The sequence below is a fragment of the Centruroides sculpturatus genome, unplaced genomic scaffold (genome assembly GCF_000671375.1).
Source record: "Centruroides sculpturatus isolate CEXI.00-Female unplaced genomic scaffold, Cexi_2.0 scaffold41, whole genome shotgun sequence".
Lineage (NCBI taxonomy): Eukaryota > Metazoa > Arthropoda > Arachnida > Scorpiones > Buthidae > Centruroides > Centruroides sculpturatus.
The window spans coordinates 1,257,322-1,274,138 of record NW_019384983.1 but is presented as its reverse complement, the minus strand read 5'-3'; the positions used below and the strand labels follow the sequence as shown (position 1 = coordinate 1,274,138).

At 30.3% G+C, this 16,817-nt stretch overlaps 1 protein-coding gene across 1 annotated transcript in view; it reads left to right on the top strand.

Moving 5' to 3' along the window:
- The first annotated feature begins 14,111 nt into the window (after window positions 1-14,111).
- LOC111632870 (forkhead box protein O-like) overlaps window positions 14,112-16,817 on the top strand; it is a 7,456-nt gene continuing 4,750 nt past the window's right edge. Inside the window, exon 1 of the mRNA XM_023377397.1 lies at window positions 14,112-14,622. Within this exon, the coding sequence (XP_023233165.1) occupies window positions 14,314-14,622 (309 nt within the window). The 5' untranslated portion in view covers window positions 14,112-14,313. The remainder of the gene's footprint in view (window positions 14,623-16,817) is intronic.

The following is a 16,817-nucleotide window of genomic DNA, read 5'->3' as shown; positions in this document are numbered from 1 at the left end:
ATGCATAAAAATGCATTTACAGAGTGAAATTAGTGTGTGGAATAAGAATGTCTTTGACAATTTAGCTGGCAAAAGACACGAAAAATCGTCGATTCTTTCGTATTTGAAGCAATTTGGAAATCGAAGCGGAATAGAATTTAACATTAGTAAATAATATAAAATAAATATTGAAAATTGTAACGAGATAATTATGGGTAATAGATATATTATATCTAAATAAATAGATGTTATATGTTTTTATCAAAGCAAGAATTGGCATTTAGAGGGCATATGGAATATATTGGATCTAATAACAGAGGTAATTATAATGAACTTGTTTATTAAGTACGTCAGATATATAATCTATTAAAAATACATTTAAAGAAAAAAATTAACTAATTGCCCCTGGATGTCGGCTTCTTGTATAAACACAGCTTCCCTATCATTAAATGTCACGGCACGCCCCTGCTAATTTTATTGTATTTAATACTTCATTATTATCTCAAACATTAATAAAAGTGCATCCTTTTATTTATTTTAAAAATGCCATAAATAAAACCGATAATATTGAACTATTTCCGAGTGTCACTATAAACCTATGCCTAATTTTACATAGATTCTATATTATAAAAAGTAAAGGTGTTCGATTTTAAAAGTAAAAAAAACTCCATAAAATTTATATTAAACTTAGAAAATGCTGAAACAAATTAAACTGTGATAGCTTTTTAACTAAATTTTTAATAAATGTTTTATGTACAGCATAAAATAGTTTCTGCCTTCTACTTTAATTAGAAGTGGATAAAATTTGAGTTGGAAAATTTGAAAACTTGATGCAAAGAAAGTTAAATAAAAGCTTTAATAATAAAAAGGCCTACTATTCAGCTTGTAAGGTTAACATTTGTAAGAAATTGTAGTATAAAATGAATTAAATTATGCGATTTGTAATAAGAAGTCAATAGTGATCTACAAGTGAATGACTTAACGGAATCTTCTATTGTCATTTCTGCTTTTCCTCACTCGTTCATCCCTCACTTTCTAACAATCACTTGAACAGTGATAGGACCAACACTATTGTAGTGGCAACAATACTCAACGAGTAAGCTACAACCCGTCAGCAACGATAATTTAGGACTGACAATTGTTGAAAAAATAGCTAATGGACCCCCACCTGTCAACCAGAACAATGTAACGTTTTAAGCTGATTATCAGGTAATTATTTGTTACTTTTTCCCTACGGTTCGCTTAGATTTAAAAGTTTTTATAATCTTTAAAAGTTTTCAATCTTTTTCAAATAAATACACCATAAACATTATATAGAAATTAACTACTAATTTGAATTTTTAAAAACCTATTGTTACATTTCTTGGTAGTGACGGCACGACAAATTCTTAAAACTATCCTCTTTTGACGCAAATATATCATGTTTTTCAATTATTTTTTAGTTAATTGATCAGAAAAATGAAGAAAATTAAAGTGCCAACAACTTATTTCTACATTAAATCATTTTACATTTTATCAAGTTGCAAAAGGCCATAGGTTCCCCCACTCCACCTTCTGTTCTAGATAATATAATGCTTCTCTAATTAAGAGCTGCAGTTAACGATAAACTTTCTATTAACAGGAGCTTGCTAATATTCTTTATATATTGTAAGTTAATTTATAAATAAAGGGAAAACACCAATAATAAATTTTATGTATCAATTAATCACTACCTAAAAACGTTATCACTGAATGATCAAAAAAATTCTACAAGTTCGTGTATTTTCCAGATTTTTATTTAGACCTAATCTACGAGGATTTTAATTAAATAAAAATTTTTCATTTATTTAACTGAATTATCTCTTCTTTTATACTAGAAATAATAATTAATAAATGAATTTTAGTACAAGTTTTTCTGTGAAAAGCTAATTTATGAAGTTAAAAATGCGTTGAACGGAAGTATCGAATACGAAATCTATTGATAGAACAGTTAAAACGGAACTGATAAGGTTATATATACAGTATATATGTTTCTTTATCCATAATATACAGTAATGATATAAATAAACGAGTAGATTTCATGAATTAGAGCATTAAAAAGTGTAAACTTTCAATTAGTAAACGATGAAGATTGGAAGAATTTTATCTTTATCACCAGTCCAAGAGTGCTCAGCAGGTGGTAAAGGCCCCTACACTCTTCTACGATGCTAAAACTGATACTAAATCACTCGTCGTTTCACTTATAAGACATAAAAAAGTATAAAAATTCATTAAAAATGCACAAAATTAGGCTATAAATTTAATCGATCATAGACAATTTTTTAAATATTTAACCTATTCTTAATTGAAAGTGAGGTATTCTGACTCCGTTTCCTATAAATTCGTCTATATATACAATATGTATTTTTGAAATTAGGTGACACCAGGAGGGATAATCCTCTTATAACAACCCATTAATTTTAAAGCCGTATCGAAGAATTTTTACAGTCAGACATAAAGACGGGCTCAGGCAAAAGTGAATATAAAAACTCATTTAATAATGATAGTAAATGAATTATAAAATGATTTAATTACGTTTTAAAGTGAAAATGAGCATTTAAAATGACTTATTTACTTTACACGACAATAATTAAAATGATACCTTCGGAGCAATTCAGAAAATTTACTCTTAAATCATATATATGGTTATTATGAATCAATAGAAAATTTATGATTTAAACACTGGTAACGCATATTATGAATAATATTTACTCATTTATTTATAATTGTAATTAACTTTAATTGATAAAATTTTCATTAAAAATTTACTACAAACAACAATTCCGATTACATTCAAAATTGCTAATGAATTATAAAATATTCTTCTTCATATAAATCTTCTATTTACACTTATTAAAACTTTTATAATTTTACGAGAATTAACGATCCGTAAAAGTTTTTTTTAATTAAAAATTAATTATTTAATTAAGTTTTTATTCAATAAAAACAAATTTCTATTCGTGTTTTATGATTAACTCAATAATTAAGAAGAGGAGAAACTCGAATAAATTTGCCCTAGATCTATAAATATATATGATATGAATCTCCTAATTTATAAGGATTTCTCCCTATTATATATTAGAATATTCTAATTTTTACTCGTTATTCAAAAATCTATCCTTATTTCTTGAATTACAAATAATTAGGACCCTCTGAGATAAATTCTAATGAGTCTGGACTATGTAGAGAGTCCTTAAATAAAGAGAGAAGTCATTACATGTGTATCAATATTGAAAGTGTTCAAGATTTCTACCCGTTCAAGTTACAGTGCTATATTAATGATAGAACAGGTTTAGGCCCCAAGACATAGTTGTGGAGGCCTCTATGCGACTAACTCCATGCAAATTCTACTCTATCTTAATTTTATATCGAATTTCTATCTTACTTTCGTTTCCTGAGTCGTTCCTTACTCGTTTATCTCCTTTTTTTTTTTATTCTTTTCTTTTCGTGGAGGCCCCTGACACGTGCCCAGGATGCCCGCCCATAAATCCGGTTCACGATTCTACTCATTCAATAATAGTTTGAATGGATAAGGTGAATTTTCGGACATCTTTGTGACAGGGCCTCTCGGAGATAAAGACACCCAACCACTCTCGGTTTTGAGGCCCCAGTACATAAAGAACAAATAATAATTTATAACAAATGTTTTTGACATCTTCATAAATGCGGCCTCAATAACTTATAGAAGTTCCTATAAGAGAAGAACCAGCAGGGGAGACCAAATGGCCTGCTGATCACTGTGATAGGGACTGCTTTCTAGCTATTACGTCAGTAAGTTAGATTAGTAAAGCAGTACTCGGAAAGACCTCGAAATTATCATTTTAAACACTTGTAACTCGAATTTAATAAATTTTTCTAAGTAAATTTTGAACCTGTTTTAAAGTATCCCAGTTTAAACACTTCCCTCCTATTAAATAAGAAATTATAACATCTTAATATTTAAAAATCGATATCATAGACCTAATAATATTAAATATTTTTATGTATGAGGCCTTAAATGTTAATAGTAAACGAAGTATTCGCTCCTGATAGAAGGGAGAAAATATTTAAAAAATATATATAAAGTTTGGATTTTGGATAAAAATCCCGATGTACCAAATTAAAATTTATGAAAAGAAGCATATTTTTGGGTGGAAAAACCTTCAAAATAATTAAATAATTAGCAATTTTGCTTATTCGTTATGTTGCTTTTTTGGAGAATAGCGAAACTTTTATTTACAAACAAAATGATTGATGTCGCCATTAACGAATAATAAGGAACGAAGCCGTGGCATTTTTGTTCTTATGGATGCATCTACCCATTTCTAATTAACAAACTTTGTCATTGATGATTTATTTTATGATAATTAAAGTAAAAGTAGTAATGAAGTTTAGATTGATTTTGCTCTTAAACAACTCCAAGAACGTTCCACGTGGACTTTTCCTATAGACAATTTCGTAATTGTTAAAGAGATCGCATTTTTACGACAAATAAAAGCGACGACTCGATTTGCCTGACATTTAAGGACTAAAAAAAAAAGAGCTTATAAAAACCAGATAAATGTCAAGAAGAAATATTATATCGGGCCATCTCTATGAACTTTAACACATCGTTTTGCAGGCCATATGGCGCCATGTTTAACTTCTTGACTTAATTCGTTAGTTACTTCGTATATTTGCGCTTGTTCTTAAACTATTCGAGTAGAAAAGTTATTATTTTATTAGTATAGAAGGCGAAAGAATTTTCAGTAGCCTGTAGGAATAGCTTCTGATTTCAATGATCCAAAAAAATGGGCGTCAAAAGCCTTAAGTAGTGAGGCCATATACTAAAAATCCAAAAATAGTGCTATCCCGAGACTCGATACCGAGGTCCCACAGATCTGTAAGGATGCCACTGAGTCGAAAAAACCCCAGGAATTTTTCGGAGGTGGTCCTGGCCGAACTCACTATGGCCTTGCTGAAAGAGGCCCTCTTAGTACTCACGGGGAGGAAAGAGTTTTTTAAAAAAATCCAAAAAATGAACATCAAAAGTCTAAATTAGTAAGGCCCCGTGCTAAAACTCTAATACAATTCAGATACACCAAAGTTTTCCATAAGTGACGAAGCTGTAAACTTTAACAGAGCATGGACATGGCCGGAAATCAGCCAGGACTCATTACTAATGCCTTTATTTTATATTTGTATCTGTATAACGCATCTAAAGAGTTAGACCTGAAGGCTCTGTTTTTGTAAAAGACTACATCATCAGTTTAAACATGTAAAGTACAACTTTGAAAATGGTGTTGAAACGATCTCTCAAGATTAAGATGTGAAGATCAATTCAAGCCATCGAGTGATTTGTAAAGTATTTAAATTACCTATAACTAGACCTTTAAAAAAAGCCATAAAAAGTGAATAAATCCCTCGTTTTCTAGAGAATTTATCCTGTACGGGCATAAAATACTTCATTTATTTAGCGTGTAGTTCAAAATATCACAATCTAATTAAATTTACACGAAATTTACCATTTCATTTAAAATCAAGTAGATAAATTAAATCCATTTTTACATGCATAGTGTAATAATTTTAAGCGTATTCTTTTGAATAAAACAAAATTTTCGATAAATTTATAACTTTTTTTTTGAGAAAATGAAGTTTTTTTTTCTAAGTTTTGTGGAGAAATGATTTAGCTGGAGGCAATGCGTGGTGCTTCCAAGCCCATTTTAATGACTCACATGCACCTTGGCTTATGCTTAAAACAATTTATTTTAACAGGTGCAACTTTGGTACCAATTCTGAGAAAAAATTTCGGGGAAACTTACGATCGATTAGCTTAAGATAAGATAACAAATCCCGATAACTAACTTTGTTTTGTGTTTCTATATACAGACAAAGCGTAATGTAAAAAGAAGAATATCAAATTACCCCACTTTCACCTTACCTTTATTTAGTTTTAGGAATTAACAATTTTTCATGTCTCTCTACATTAAGGATTATTTACTTAAGGATTTGTGAGGACTGCATGATGAATTTAATCTAATCCACTCTTCGCATCTAAATGTATTTGTTAAATTAAGTTTAAATCTTTTTAAATATTAAAAAAAAAAAATTATAAATTTCGATAAATACATTAAAAATACTTTCATAAAATAAAAATAAATACATTTAAAACTAAATTTAAACGTCACAATTTCTTTACAACAGCAAAAAAAAAGGGGAAAAATTTGATATAATTTTTCTATTTTGAAGCGCATTATACGTCGAGTATCCATTTACATTTTGTGCATTACTTAAAATTCTCTATTCATATCCTACTTAAAAGCTTTAGATGTGAATGAAGTAGTAAACGATAGGCAAAATAGAAGAGAATTTTCAAGAATCTAGCTTTTTCATACTGAGTAACAATTCGAGTATTCGCTTGCATGCCTCGTAACTTCTAAAAATTGAAATTTAATATAAAATAAGCTTGAAAATCATAAATAAAAATATTTTTTTAAAGGCTTATGCGTAAGGTCAACTTGTCCATGAACGAAAATATGAAAGCATTTAGCAAATATTTTGATTTCTTTTAGTGAAAGTCAATCGAAAATCCGGTTAACTGACTGGTCGAATGTATCAAAATCTTATAGTAGAGAACTAGAAAAGTATAAAATACCGAAAAAATAAAGGAAAATAAAATTAAAAACTGAGAAAATCTCTTACAACATATAAAAATAGACGTGTTTTTAGTATTCAAGAGCATAGTTGTATTGAGAAGTCAGTGGAAGTGTATGCTCTTTAATTAATCGAACATTTAAAATATTAAAGCCTACATAAAGAAAATTCTAATAAATATTTAATTATAATTTATTCGTGTGATTTTCTAATAGTTAAACAAACATATTATATATATGTTTATATATTAATGTAATTTTACACACAAACGACACTCGCGATAACACCTCGATACCATTGTCAGGGGCATTTTGAGCATTTTTCAGGCCAATTTCTTTAGCGCTATTATATAGATATAGACAAGAATATGAATAACGAGGCCTGTAAGAAGAAGAGCCCTCGGTTATGATCGGGTATATGCCCAAAGCCGGATCCTTTGCATAAAACGCTTGTACTGTACAGTAAAAGCGTTTTATGCAAAGGCCTTCTTGGAGTTATAAGCTACAAGTAATGCATCTTGTAGCTTATAATTTTCATGCAACAACGCACAAGTCCAAGCTTAATATCCTTCTTGATCAGACGTTTTAGAGGCTATAAAATATAAAGAGGCTAACATATAAAGAATTAGATTTCCCCTTATGAAAGATTTAAATATAGCCTATATATTTCATAATTTTTGAAAATTACTAGAATCGATAAATATAATAGACCCGTATCTTTTCGAGTACCTGAAATGATAGAATTGTTATCTGTCTTAATTTGCATTCTGGAGTATACAAAGCATAAAGCATGACAAGTTCCGCTCTACGATTAATAGGGTCAAGTTCAACCATACGTCTTGACTTTTATAATCCAGTAGCAATAGAATTTGCTTGATTTAATATCACTCCAAACAAATTCTTCCCTCTTATTTTCTGTTTCGATTATTAAATGATCCATTGTTCTCACCCTATAAAGTATTATGCTAAATAGAAATGATTATAATCTTTTACGAAATTCCTTATAAAATCTCAGTTTTCAGAGCGGTGTGATGAGGAAAACTCTACCTTTTTTTTTATTATAACCGATAATTTTTAAATGCTAGAATTGTTTTATTGTAGCCGTAATAATTTACTATGATAAATTGGTAACATTTGTTCCACCAACACAAAAATAGGGCCATCATTTTTTGCCTCTTCTAAGTATTCTACCGTAGATCTTGATTATGGTAAGCAGTTGATGATAGGTATCATCAACGATGGGTCTTGTGTTACTTTAATTCAAAGATGCTCTAGGGTGCAAAAGTGCATAACTAATCGAGCTCTAGAAGGGTTAGAATTATAATTTATATACATAAAGCATTTATATACAAGAATGCATCTTAGAGCATCCACGTGTCGTACTGGCATAGAATATTTGTGTTATATCATAGAGTATTCCTGTATTATATTATAGAAGATTCCTCTATTATGCCGTAGAGTATAAATCTTTTGTTGAAAATCTTTGTATCCTGCATAAGAATGCTGGCTGTTTGTTATGAGTAATTGAGTCAAACAAAATATAGAAAAAACTGAGAAGTTTAGGTAAGAAATAAAAATTTAATTACCATTAATTATTACAATATCAAATGCAATATTAAAACTTAAAGCTAGGACTACTAAAGCGTGTTTAAATGGTTTTTCCTTCGCTCTAACAAAACGATAAACTCTCAAAATCTAAGATAAAGAAAAGAAAATATGTACAATGATAATTGAAAAATAGTCCATATATTCTCTCATCCAAGCTACTGAGTTACTTGAGGTATTTTATATAATCTAATTTACATCACGATCAAAATCTCTACATCTATCAGCATCAAAATATCCTTTATATACTTGTCTAAGCATGCAGATTCATCACAGGTCCTAGGAAATTCAAGCATTAACATCAAAACACAAGCCTATACAGTAAATGATCTTTTTAACAAGAGAAACCATATTTTTTAAGAGTAAAAATTATTTTAATGGGCTTCTAATTAGAATATTATATTGTAACGTAAGCGCAATATTGGCATTTGTAAAGCACAATAACTATAAATGAGTAAGCACGTTTGTACCGTCGTTTGGCTTAAGGCGATAAGATCCCCCCATTGGGCTTTAACAGGAAACATTATAAAGTGTAGACTTTATCTATGCTACCCATACCGTATATTATACGGCTTGGACCGAGATCAGATCGGTATCGGTTCGAATCGAGCGAATTTACTGAAGTAGAACCTAATTAACACGGCGCTAAACCTTACTAGACCAGTAATTTATTAGGGATATTTTAGATGCGACCTTAATCTACCTATTTTGCAGCTGGATCGTACTAGGCCTGCAGATCTAAATGACGTGTGCCTTATTTAAACTCATAAAGGCTCGAGCCTGTAAATACACGTTTCATAAGTGAGATATTATTAATAAATATTTTACAACTTCTCAAAGTTTCACGAGTATAAAAATTTCGAAGCAATTCGGCGTGCAAAAAAATGGTTTCATCCGTGATATTCTCGAAAAGATCGTAACTTGAGATAAATCAAAAGTTACTCGAAAAGCTTCGTTCTACTTCGTCTTCTCTTACAATAAGCATTTTCTGTAGTTTCCACTCGATCTTTACGCTTTATGATCAATTCCACTCACCACCCATTAATAGCCCTAGGCACGAAGTATCTCCAGTCGTGACGTAACCGGACGGGTCAAGAAAGGGTCATCAACACGTAACAATGCTCCAGTTCACTTTTCCGAACGTTATAGTTAACCTATTGACATCGGAAATTGGTTAGTTATCGATACTAAACCGTAAAATATCCTCACTTTTTTCTATTCGTTACGCGATATTATACACGTTAACTGTTATTAAATCAAAATTTAACATTTCCTGTAGCCTTCGGGAGTGAATACACGGCCAAGAAAAAAGCGTTACAGCACTTTTCCTTTCGGTAGAAGCGAAAAGAAACAAAAAAAATGTAATAATTTCTCTTATACCTTTAATATAATTATTATCTATAATATATAGTTTAGATATTCGAAAAACAATTAATTTAAATTTGGGGCTACCTTGAACACGAGCCTATTTTTATCGTTATGTAGCAGGTGTTCAACTTTTACCTTCAGCAGGTGCTTCCTATCGGTTTAGAATTTTGATTAAGGCCCATATTATGCCGTTACACTCGCATTTTAATAGTTAAAAACATTTTTAAACGCTTAAATAATTCAAATAAAATGATTATAAACGAAGAAAAGCGTGTAATTGGTTTAAATTAACAAATTTCCAGCAACGATTTTTGGTATTAATTAAACTACATCAAAAGAGGTATATATATATAGGGACTAATACTCAGAAGCGTATTTTAGTTTCCAAAAAGTCTTGAGGATAAACATACGAACGAACCGATTACAAAATCTATTTATAAAACTCACAACTTGTCTCTATTAACAATTAATTACTACAATAAACTATAGGCGTAACGCTAATGAATCGGATCGATCATTGATCAGTGTTTGAGGATTTTTGCGTCTTTCGATCATCGTTTTAGAAAATAATTATAATAATAAAAAAAAGGAGTAGAAGAAGAAAGAAAATAGAAAAGGGGAGACAAGTCGTCTCGTGCTTTTTATCAGTCCATACCTTTCTTAAGAAAAGTTCAAGGTCAAAGTTGACAATAGAACCTTTAGGTTACGGTCTAAATATAGTAAGTAACAAGCAGCAGTAACACGAGAGATTATTTTTGAAATTTCTAGAACGAAATGCAAAATATCCGTTATGAAAAATTATAAATAACTTTTAAGATTTTACACACCTCTTCCTTTTCAAATTCGTTTCCTTTTAATTGTATCTAGGGCTTTAATATTGAAAAAATATTAAAAATTTTCTTTATTATTATTATTTTTTATTTTTTTTTATATTTTAAAATTTTAATTCTACATTACCCAATTTTGATTTATATATTTTATGGAAATTCTGGTAAAATTTTCTCTTGGATTAAGCAGGAAAATTTTAAGGATTAAAAAACAAAGAATTTTATTTATATATTTAAATTTAAAATACTTAAAATTTATTCATAATCTCTCCTTAAGTAAAAAGGGTCTTTATACAATTAACTTTTATTACCCTATTCCAGTGGCGCATTATCCTACGGGCAAAAAAGGGCGATAGCCCGGGGCCCCAACCAACAGGGTGTCCCTAACCGATCTTTTAAAAGAAAATACTTTTTCGAAGAAAAAAGTCTGAAATCGACAATATAAATAGGGGTCCCTAATTACCTGAGCCCTATGACTATAAATCTATAACGCACCATTGACCTATTTAAACCCTTTAGTCCACCAGAAACTGTTAAAAGGGTAGGATGATTAAGGAGATTAAGAAACTATTTTAAAGTACGAAAAGAATGATTGTCATTTTTCCTAATGCTACAATTTTCCTTTTATTCCTAAAGTGGTTCATGATGAGTTGGAATTTGCAAAATAGTTAAGCAAAAGAAGGCGCCGGAGAGCCTAAAACATATTAAGTTTTCATTACTTGCATATTGTAGGCCTATATATTCAGTTATGCGGCTCACTTATGAATACAAAGTAATTTATTTTTTATTTATTAAATTTATTAATATAAATATACAAATTAATTTGCCATTTATTTATTTACATTTTAACATCTTTTACCTGTAAATTTGATATTAATTAATAATATTATTATGTAAAAAGTAAACGTAGGTTAATTACAGTTTAATTGAAAAGAAATTCAATTTTAGAAAAGAATTTCTATGCTAATATGCTATTTAAAATGTAGAAAAGTGGGAATATCAATAAATAAAATTAAGACACATCAAAAATTACAAATTAAATTAATTTTTCTTAAATTAATTTCAATTTATTGCTCTGTATACATTATAAATTTATATTATTAATAACATTTGCTATTTTTAAAAGACAGATTTTTGCGTTTAGAATCTGAAAATCATTATATATAGGTCTATATATAAAGAGTTAATTTAACAATTAATCCTATAAAACCTTAAGGAAGAAGCCTTCAAACTTACTCAATATATGGCATTCTAATTGAGGTTTAATCTTAGTATCTATGGTTAGATACGCATCATATGACTGGAAGCTCAGTAATTACGATCATTCGATATAAAATACACAATTCTTTATGAATATAATTATTATACATTTAGTAAAAATTAGATAAGGCACCACGTTCTTGTTAAGATTAGATATGCTTATTAGTTTACTCACTAACGATAGGAGAAGAGCACGTCTAGATTGACCTTTACACAGCCGTAAACGTTACTAAACTTTTATATAAAGAGAATAAGATCGTCGTAAGAAGTAGTTTTCACACATACAAGCTCTTAACTGTAGCAGAAATTTATATAAATGCAACTATTTAGTCACCCTCCTACACATTTTTCATACAAAGGAGCGCATTTTGCACCTTTAAAGTTTTAATATATTAAATAAGAGGGGTGCAGTAGGTCAGTAAACGCAATTTATTTTGATAGATTACACAAAAAGTGATTATCGGTTGTATTGTGAACTTTATTTACCAAGTTAGTCGACCTCTCGATACCGATATCTTAACTATCTCAGTCTTTATAAAGGAGCTTGATAACCGTAGATAACGCGCATGTTTCGGATATTTACACAGTGGGGAGTTGTTTAGGATACAGTTTTTTACTTTTATAATTGTTTAGTTTACCTTATCTGATAAGAGACGATGTAGTTTTCAATTCACGAATATATATATATTTATTTACCAGGTATATATCACGTGGAAGTGACTAAGAAATAACCTTTCATCTTATACGCGTTGAGAACGAGCGACCTTACTATTTATCAAAAAATTCATTAGGTTAAAAGGTAAAAAAAAAATATATTATTTAAAAATCTCATTTATTTTTATAAAATTATTTTATGCTTATTTTAACTTGGCCACGTCTAAATATCGATCCTTAAAAATATTTCCCTATTTTATAGAATCGAAGGGTAGAAACGAAGAAGTTTCAAATATTCAATGTATAGAGCGGCAATTAAACTTTGACTTAATCTGTGGAATTCGAGTTAGCCTCATTTAGGGGATTTGAGTAATAAAATTGGGGGTTTTGGGGTATTTTCTTGACTCTTATTTTCTTATCACCAGAGGTCGCCACCGGCCAATGTGACGTATCAACCTGTCAGCTTATAGATTCCGAGCTAAGGCGACATAGTATGACTGTACAGTGAGTTGCAGAGGAGAGTAGTAAGCAGTGCTAAGGTCGTCTANAGAATCTAAAAATCATTATATATAGGTCTATATATAAAGAGTTAATTTAACAATTAATCCTATAAAACCTTAAGGAAGAAGCCTTCAAACTTACTCAATATATGGCATTCTAATTGAGGTTTAATCTTAGTATCTATGGTTAGATACGCATCATATGACTGGAAGCTCAGTAATTACGATCATTCGATATAAAATACACAATTCTTTATGAATATAATTATTATACATTTAGTAAAAATTAGATAAGGCACCACGTTCTTGTTAAGATTAGATATGCTTATTAGTTTACTCACTAACGATAGGAGAAGAGCACGTCTAGATTGACCTTTACACAGCCGTAAACGTTACTAAACTTTTATATAAAGAGAATAAGATCGTCGTAAGAAGTAGTTTTCACACATACAAGCTCTTAACTGTAGCAGAAATTTATATAAATGCAACTATTTAGTCACCCTCCTACACATTTTTCATACAAAGGAGCGCATTTTGCACCTTTAAAGTTTTAATATATTAAATAAGAGGGGTGCAGTAGGTCAGTAAACGCAATTTATTTTGATAGATTACACAAAAAGTGATTATCGGTTGTATTGTGAACTTTATTTACCAAGTTAGTCGACCTCTCGATACCGATATCTTAACTATCTCAGTCTTTATAAAGGAGCTTGATAACCGTAGATAACGCGCATGTTTCGGATATTTACACAGTGGGGAGTTGTTTAGGATACAGTTTTTTACTTTTATAATTGTTTAGTTTACCTTATCTGATAAGAGACGATGTAGTTTTCAATTCACGAATATATATATATTTATTTACCAGGTATATATCACGTGGAAGTGACTAAGAAATAACCTTTCATCTTATACGCGTTGAGAACGAGCGACCTTACTATTTATCAAAAAATTCATTAGGTTAAAAGGTAAAAAAAAAATATATTATTTAAAAATCTCATTTATTTTTATAAAATTATTTTATGCTTATTTTAACTTGGCCACGTCTAAATATCGATCCTTAAAAATATTTCCCTATTTTATAGAATCGAAGGGTAGAAACGGAGAAGTTTCAAATATTCAATGTATAGAGCGGCAATTAAACTTTGACTTAATCTGTGGAATTCGAGTTAGCCTCATTTAGGGGATTTGAGTAATAAAATTGGGGGTTTTGGGGTATTTTCTTGACTCTTATTTTCTTATCACCAGAGGTCGCCACCGGCCAATGTGACGTATCAACCTGTCAGCTTATAGATTCCGAGCTAAGGCGACATAGTATGATTGTACAGTGAGTTGCAGAGGAGAGTAGTAAGCAGTGCTAAGGTCGTCTACCAAACACTCCAATGGGTTGTGAATGAGAAAGATGCCAGTAGATACCCCGTCTACCTCAAAGCCACCACGCGTATAGGAAAAGAAAGAAAATTAAGTGTACAGGAGTGCTTATAGTGTTTGTGCATGAATGAAATGGAAGGTTTCGAAGGATCACACGATACGCATACTAGGCCGAGCACGTGGCCTTCACCGGGGTCGGAGAACAGTCCGTCAGATAGGGACAGTGTCCTCAAAGGCCAAACACCTTACGCCAAGAAGACCAACTCCAGAAGAAACGCGTGGGGTAACATGTCTTACGCCGATCTCATCACAGAAGCTATACACGGCTCTGCCGAAAAACGTTTGACCCTATCGCAAATATACGACTGGATGGTCAAAAATGTGCCCTACTTCAAAGATAAAGGAGATAATAATAGTTCTGCCGGATGGAAGGTAAATATGCCACTTTAATTAATGCCTTATTCTTCGCTATCATCCGTTACGCTCTTCCCTATTCTCTATAACATATATTTACTCGTCTATATAAATATATATTTTCTTCTTTACCGTTTCGCTGCGGTTTATGGAGTCATACTAGAAATTGAAAAATGGCAGAAGGGTCCATATTAGCGTTATTCTTTAAGGCGTGGTCATTACTAACTAACTACACCACATTAATTATTTAAAACGGCATAATTACGTAATTATTTAAATTAAAACTATTATAACAATTAAATTTCTTAATTCTTTTATATATATATATATGTTATATATATACTCCTTCCTTTCTATGGTAATTATATTTGTATACATTTCCTACATTTCGGTAGAAAAAATTATCATTTCCCTATAATTAAATAAGGTTATCTCGTTTAAAAATATGTCAGAATGCCGTAAATTAATTCGAGAGAATAAAAAAAAAAGGTTCGGGGTTTAGGGGATTTCCTACTAGATGGGTCAAATTAATAGGAGGAATGTGTTTAATTACCGCATTTTTTTTTAATATTGTGAGTTGAAAATGTAACCGGTATTGATTTCAAAATCATGACAGTCTTCTATTCTCGTCGAGAGGTTTCTCGACAGCATTCAGGTATCCTACCTCACAAGATATCGATTCGCCTGTTGGTACAAGTGCTACAGGTGGGTGTGGAAATTTTACTCACGGAAAATATGGATCGTTTCGACAACTCCCCAACTAACAAGACGTGAAAGCTTACATCAAACAAGATATATATGTATATATTAAATTTGAATGGAATCTTTTTAAAAATAATTAAGAAACTATAAGGAAATTCGTTTTCTTGTTGGTTAGGAAATTGGTTTCCGTTCTATGTGAGGTGCAGCTATTAATTCCCCTTCCTATATCGCTTCCATATACACCCTCCTCTTCTAGGAATTAACGTTGTTAAGAGATGTAAGGGTTTATATATATATATATATACACACGTATAGAATATGTATATACGTGTGTAGGAGTAATCATTTGGTTAGATAATGTAGATTTTTCTCCGACGGTTTTAATCGATTTCTATATGGAAAATTTGCAATTTTTGATGCGTTTTAAGCAGAGACGACCCAATTTCCGACACCGCATGTTCGACCCCGATTTGTCTGCTTCGATATTCATTTCCTTTAGCAAGCGAATGTTACAGGCTCGAAATGAACCAAGTCGATGAAGGTTAAGCAATAGGCTAGACGAAGTAGGTCATGGAAGAATCGAGCATCATCTATCCTTCCATCATCCTAATGACTACTTATAACTGCTTCTCCCCCTCTTTTTTCTTTTGCCAATAGACTAGTCCGGTCGGTTGCCTTGGTGATATCAACCCGTTCTGGCGGGAACTGGTCACATTTACCGAACCCCACGTGCGTTTTCCCGTTATTTTTACCTCGTTTTGATTTTCTTTTCCAGAAAAATATTCATTTCCCAAATGGTCAAAATTTATACAAAACTTTAAGATTTTTCATCTTCTTCTATCGTCTCGGGTACTGTTAAAACCTGAGTGAGGGGTGGAAAACCGGATTATCCCATCGGTTCTATAAGCGTAAACATACGTTAAGGTATAGAAAAATTAATTTAAAATAATAATAATAATAAAAAAACAGAGAAAGTAGCGTGTTCCTTAAAGAAAAATCATCAATTAAGCTGAGGAAAAACTGAAAAAAATAGCAAAAATACGCACCAAACTTCTCGCATTTTAATTTATAAAATTGCAAAAAATAAAAAAAATACAAATGCAATATATATATATATATATATATTACGTATTTTGCATTTTTTAATCCAATTTTTGAATTCGAAATCAATATTTACTTGATATCTAAAAAATTACCGTTTCTTGCTTTAGATATTTGCGATAAAATCTTATAAAATCCGATTATCCAGACTCAGATTTTTTTTTCTATTCCTTCCTTTGAAAAATAAATAAATATAGCCTATATATATATAAATTTATATAAAATATTACAAAATTTAACTAATTTCCAATTTATAAAGTCTCTTTTATAATAAAATATATTGGATATTATATATTTAAATCAATAAATAACAAAAGGCATTAAAAAAAAACCAACTTCGACAGCGTCCTTATAAATATCTAAATTTTTAATGAAATTTAATATAAAGATTTATCAATAAAATTATTTAA